At 46.7% G+C, this 4,703-nt stretch overlaps 1 protein-coding gene across 1 annotated transcript in view; it reads right to left on the bottom strand.

The window, feature by feature from the left end:
• LOC116091601 (odorant-binding protein 2b-like) overlaps window positions 1–4,354 on the bottom strand; it is a 10,803-nt gene extending 6,449 nt beyond the window's left edge. The window contains exon 1 of the mRNA XM_031373179.1: window positions 4,220–4,354. Coding sequence (XP_031229039.1) covers window positions 4,220–4,354 — 135 coding nt within the window. The remainder of the gene's footprint in view (window positions 1–4,219) is intronic.
• Window positions 4,355–4,703: the final 349 nt, after the last annotated feature.

Here is a 4,703-nt window from a genome sequence, read left to right as displayed (position 1 = left end):
CAAGTCCTAGTTGCTCACAATGCTACCTGCTTCATTGAAATACATTTATCAAATGCAATTTAGTTTATAACAAAAGTACAAAGCCAACTCTCCATCTACCCATGCCATGGCACGGGATCAACTGCTAACCACAGGCAGGTCAACAAGCAGACCAGACCTTGACTAGAGCCTGGGTGTTCTTCTCAAAGTCAGCTCTGACTGGATTTCAGGCCTCAATTTCCTGTTGGTCAAAGCAATGAGAGGAAAACAAAGAAAGGATTGTCATGTCTTGGTTGGCAAGGCAGTTCTGAGATCTGCCAGCAAGAAACAACCCTGTAAATGGAAATGAGTGGGTTGACTTCTCGCACTTTGAACAGCTTTATAGGTAGGACACGGCTAGTTAGACAGAAAAAGAAGTCATGCATTGAAAAGGATTTCAAGTTACATGAACAACACAACACTGATGTCAGTGCGGAAGCCACAACCTTAACATCAGGTAAGCAAACCACCAGTGGAGACGGCCAATGCATCTAAACAGACACAGCCAAAGATGGCGTGTGCTTGGCAGCCAAGCTCTCAAGCACACGGGAACATCTCAGCCACCCTCAAAGCAGACACCACACACCCAAGACAACAATCAGGCAAATTTAGATAATAGGAACTCAGGTGCATGGCTGCAGAAACACAATGTGTGTAAATATACTTTGGAAAATAATTTGTGATTTCTTCTGTTGTTGTAGATACTAAATATATGATCTAGCAATATCTTTCAGGTGTACATGCCAAAATCCAAGCATAGGATTATACTACAACTAATAGGTAACCTTACTTTATAATGATCTAGAACTAGGAATGGCAGGCCAATCTGTGGTGTGTCCATACAGTGAATTACTACCTTGCAGTGAAGTTGAGCATTCTGCCAACAGATAGAACATTGTGCATTGGTGTCCAAGTATCATGCTGAATGAACTTATCATGAGAGGTCACAGCCAGTAGGCTTTATTCTGTATTTATGTCATAGAGTCCTACAGAGAGGTTGAGGAAAGATCTCTAGTTCACAGATGCTATGAGATAAGCATCTGAAGGGGAGGCAGGTTGAGAGTGGCATGTCGTGGGAGTGAGGTTATCCCCAGGATTGAAGGTTAGTTTGACTTGTAGAATAAATCTATGCAATGCACCTATATGTACCCTTCTCCTCCAGTTCCTGCTCTGCTGACAGAGTTGACCCACCTAGGGTGAAGTTTTCTGACATAAGAGAACTCTATGGTCCTGCTGCTTCTGAGGTTTTCTACAAGGAGCCATCACCTACTGAGTTACTGAGCATTCCTGCCTGGCAAGTTTCTACTAGCAACAAGATGCTAATGACTTGAAGAGATCCTAGCATTGAGGGGGATGGTTTCCTTTCCTATAAGTACTCATTCTCCTAAGTAAACATCAGACCTTGATCGGAAAACTTTGTCTTTTTCTCGATATTTCTCTCGCTGTCCTATCCCCCACTCCTAGATCCCAGCCTTTCTTTCAGGAACTTGGTTCATGTGGCTGCTGGACCTATGAATGACACCAACCCACGTGTTGGTTAGATAGAGATGGTGCTAATCTTTTTGATATCAGCCCTTTGGGTTTTTAGTGGAGCACACGATGTTTGTGACGTGCTGCTATCAAAGCTGACCTGAAGTCGTGTCACTGGAAAGACTGTAGCAGGAAAGAAGGCAGACTCAAATCCACATTCTCAAGTTCCATGCTGTGGGACCTTGTTGCAGTAAAGCTCCAACCTCAATAAGCCTGTGCAATGAAAACATGACTCAATTAATATGAATACAGCTGTGAGTCTAGATTGGGCAGATCTACCACTACACTACTATATTCCCCAGCTATGAGATCCCTTATTTTTCTTCCACCTCCTCTTCTTTAGTCTTCCTTTCACTTCTTTCTCTCCTTGTCTCCCCTCCTCCTTTCTCTCCCCTCTCTAAAACCTTTTGCTCCACCTTTCCCTTCCACTGCCCAATCACAGCTCTAGCCTTTATTTTACAAGTTAAAATGGTGAGAAGTTTCACAGGAAGTTACTCCTCATCTGAGGCAGCTCCTCTTGAGGAAGCAGAATTAGCATCAAAATGCAAACAGCACCAGGGCAAGCAACAACAGCATCTACGACATTGTATGAGTGGTGTGTGATGTTAGAAGAAAACCAACAACATTTACAGCTGATTATAAAAGAAAAGTTCAATATTTACAGAATGAACAATATTGACAAACTCCAGCAGAGCTGGCCAAGGATAAGGAAGTAACAAATAGGGACATCAGTGTATACAAATGAAGGGATCATTCTGGTTGTAGCATGGTATTACATATTAACAGAATAAGAGGATATTACCATCAATTATAAAATTAATTTTACAACCTATGTGAGATTTACAGATTATTTGGAAAAAGCAGAGTTGACACAGGGAAGAGAGTAACATTTCAGTGGCCCTGGATAGTCAAAGGCATTATACCTCCTGCCCCTGGTGCTAGAACCTGGGAGGCTGAGGTAGAACTATTTCCATGAGTTCAAGGCCAGTCTGAGCTACATGGTAAGGCCTTGTCTCAAGAAAACAAAACACTTATATTAAAAATCTTCCCACTAATTAGACAGAATAAGCCCAGGACACAAGCCCCTAGAGCTCAAAGTCACCTGAGCAGGTGTGGATGGAAAACCTGAGATTCCATTCAGGGGCCACTCCCTCACTATAGCAAGAGGGATCTGAGAGCTTTAATCATCCTCACACCATATTCCCAGCACAGAGATCCCAGGATGCAGGATGACAGAGCAAGCTCCAGCAGAGTTGCATGGAGTGGCCTTACTCTACCTGACATACAGAACAGCCAGGAAGCTTCAGCCAATTTCAGCAGCTCAGTGAAGTGGGGCTAGGTCTCTCCTGCTCTCAGAAGGTCAGACTTCTCAAATGGAGGGGCCCAGAGTTCAGGGAGTGGAAGCAAAGCCAGGCAGGTCTGGAATGCAGAGCCCCTCTCAGGGCTGGGGCTTTGTCCTCGGGGCACTTTCCAGGTTACCACCCCTGGCTTTTGCTGAGCTGTGTCACTGGACTTCAAACTTCTCAGTGCCCTCCACTCTCCCTGTCCTCTGCATGCTCTTCCTCCTGCTCCTCTTCTCCCTGCAGTATGGAACTGTTCATGCAGCTTCCTGAAGTGTGCATGTTTTGACATGAATGTGACTGATGTTGATGGTGCAGGATCTCCTGTGATGATAAGTTTGTGGTCTTCTGTTTGTATCACAGGTCTCCAGAGAAAAAAAAAGCTGTCATCCACATTCCTGATATGTTTCACACAGAGAGGGTGTCTGACCCTGTGGAGAGGGGCAGCCCATCTTCAGACACTCTAGCCCCTGGGATTTCTTGGTATGAGCCAAGTACCTTATCCAAAATCATTGCAGAGATGGGTTGTCCCCTTTGAACCTGGCCTTAACATTGAGTCATGCACAAACACTGGCCAGTTACTTAAGTGACAGGAATTCTGACAGCTCCTTAGTCACCGATAGGTTATGGACTCCAGTCCTCCTTCACCCTTAGGCAGCTCAGTTATGTTTGGAGACTGCAAGCTGCAATCGTCTATTTCTGCCATCCCATCCTCACTTCTTAGGGCGTGTCATTCTGAAGCAACACACATGTGTTCTATCTGTCTGTGTTATGTGTCTCAGCCTTGGTACAATCCCATTTATTAAAAAATTACCCAGGATGCAAAATGGCAAATTTGAAGCTCTCTCTGTGAAACTGTGAGTGTTGGGAGTCTGGGTGACAAGGCAAGAGAAGAGAAGCACCTAAGAGCCTCAGGAGAGATGACTGGTGTTAGCATCCAGAACCTGCCTGCAGCAGATATGTGGGCGGGTCCACAGACCTGTCGCCAGGGCAACGGCGACCATATTCCCAGAATCCATTGGGTTTAGCTCCCACCTTTACCTGGACTGCTACGTCACGACATATATATATATATATATATATATATATATATATATATATATATGTGTGTGTGTGTGTGTGTGTACTCCATCTTTCTCTCTCTCTTCTTCTCTCTCTCCCCTCTCCCTTCTTGCGCTGTTACCCCCTACCCCCCTTCCAATTAAACCTCTTACACATGAAACTGCCTGGGCTTGGTGTCTGCAGACGCTTCCTGCCGCGACTCAAAACCCATCATTTTGGTGCCGAGCCCCGGGAACAAGGCAGTTTGCGTCTACCGACCGGCTCCTCACCGCCAGGGCAGACAGGGTACATGGCCACGTGGAGCGGCCACTGGGACCCCGCTGCCAGGTAGAGCGGCTCCTGCCGCCGCCGCCGCCGCCGCCGCCGCTGCTGCCGCTGCACAGGGAACGCTCCCAGTACCCCATGCAGGGAGCACTCCCAGTACCACCACAGCGGCTGCCGCCGCTGCTGCGCTCCCAGTACCCTGCGCAGAGAGCGCTCCCAGTACCACCGTAGAGGCTGCTGTTCCGCGCACGGAGAGCACCACTCACCTGGAGACTGCTCACCACTTCTTGCTAGAGATACCAGACACCGCGGGACACAACAAACCTACAGCCAAGCACCGCTAGACTACAAACTCTTAACCACGTGAGCCGTACCCTACTCAGACACCACTCAATTCAGTTCCATGTTTTCCATTTACCAGATTGCTCATAACCAGCCACACAGACACTGGCATATTAATTAATAGGATCAGTCAGGGGGAAGACCTCC

This window comes from Mastomys coucha, unplaced genomic scaffold (assembly GCF_008632895.1).
Source record: "Mastomys coucha isolate ucsf_1 unplaced genomic scaffold, UCSF_Mcou_1 pScaffold15, whole genome shotgun sequence".
Lineage (NCBI taxonomy): Eukaryota > Metazoa > Chordata > Mammalia > Rodentia > Muridae > Mastomys > Mastomys coucha.
The sequence above is the reverse complement of the archived record's forward strand: the minus strand, read 5'-3'. Positions and strand labels throughout refer to the sequence as shown.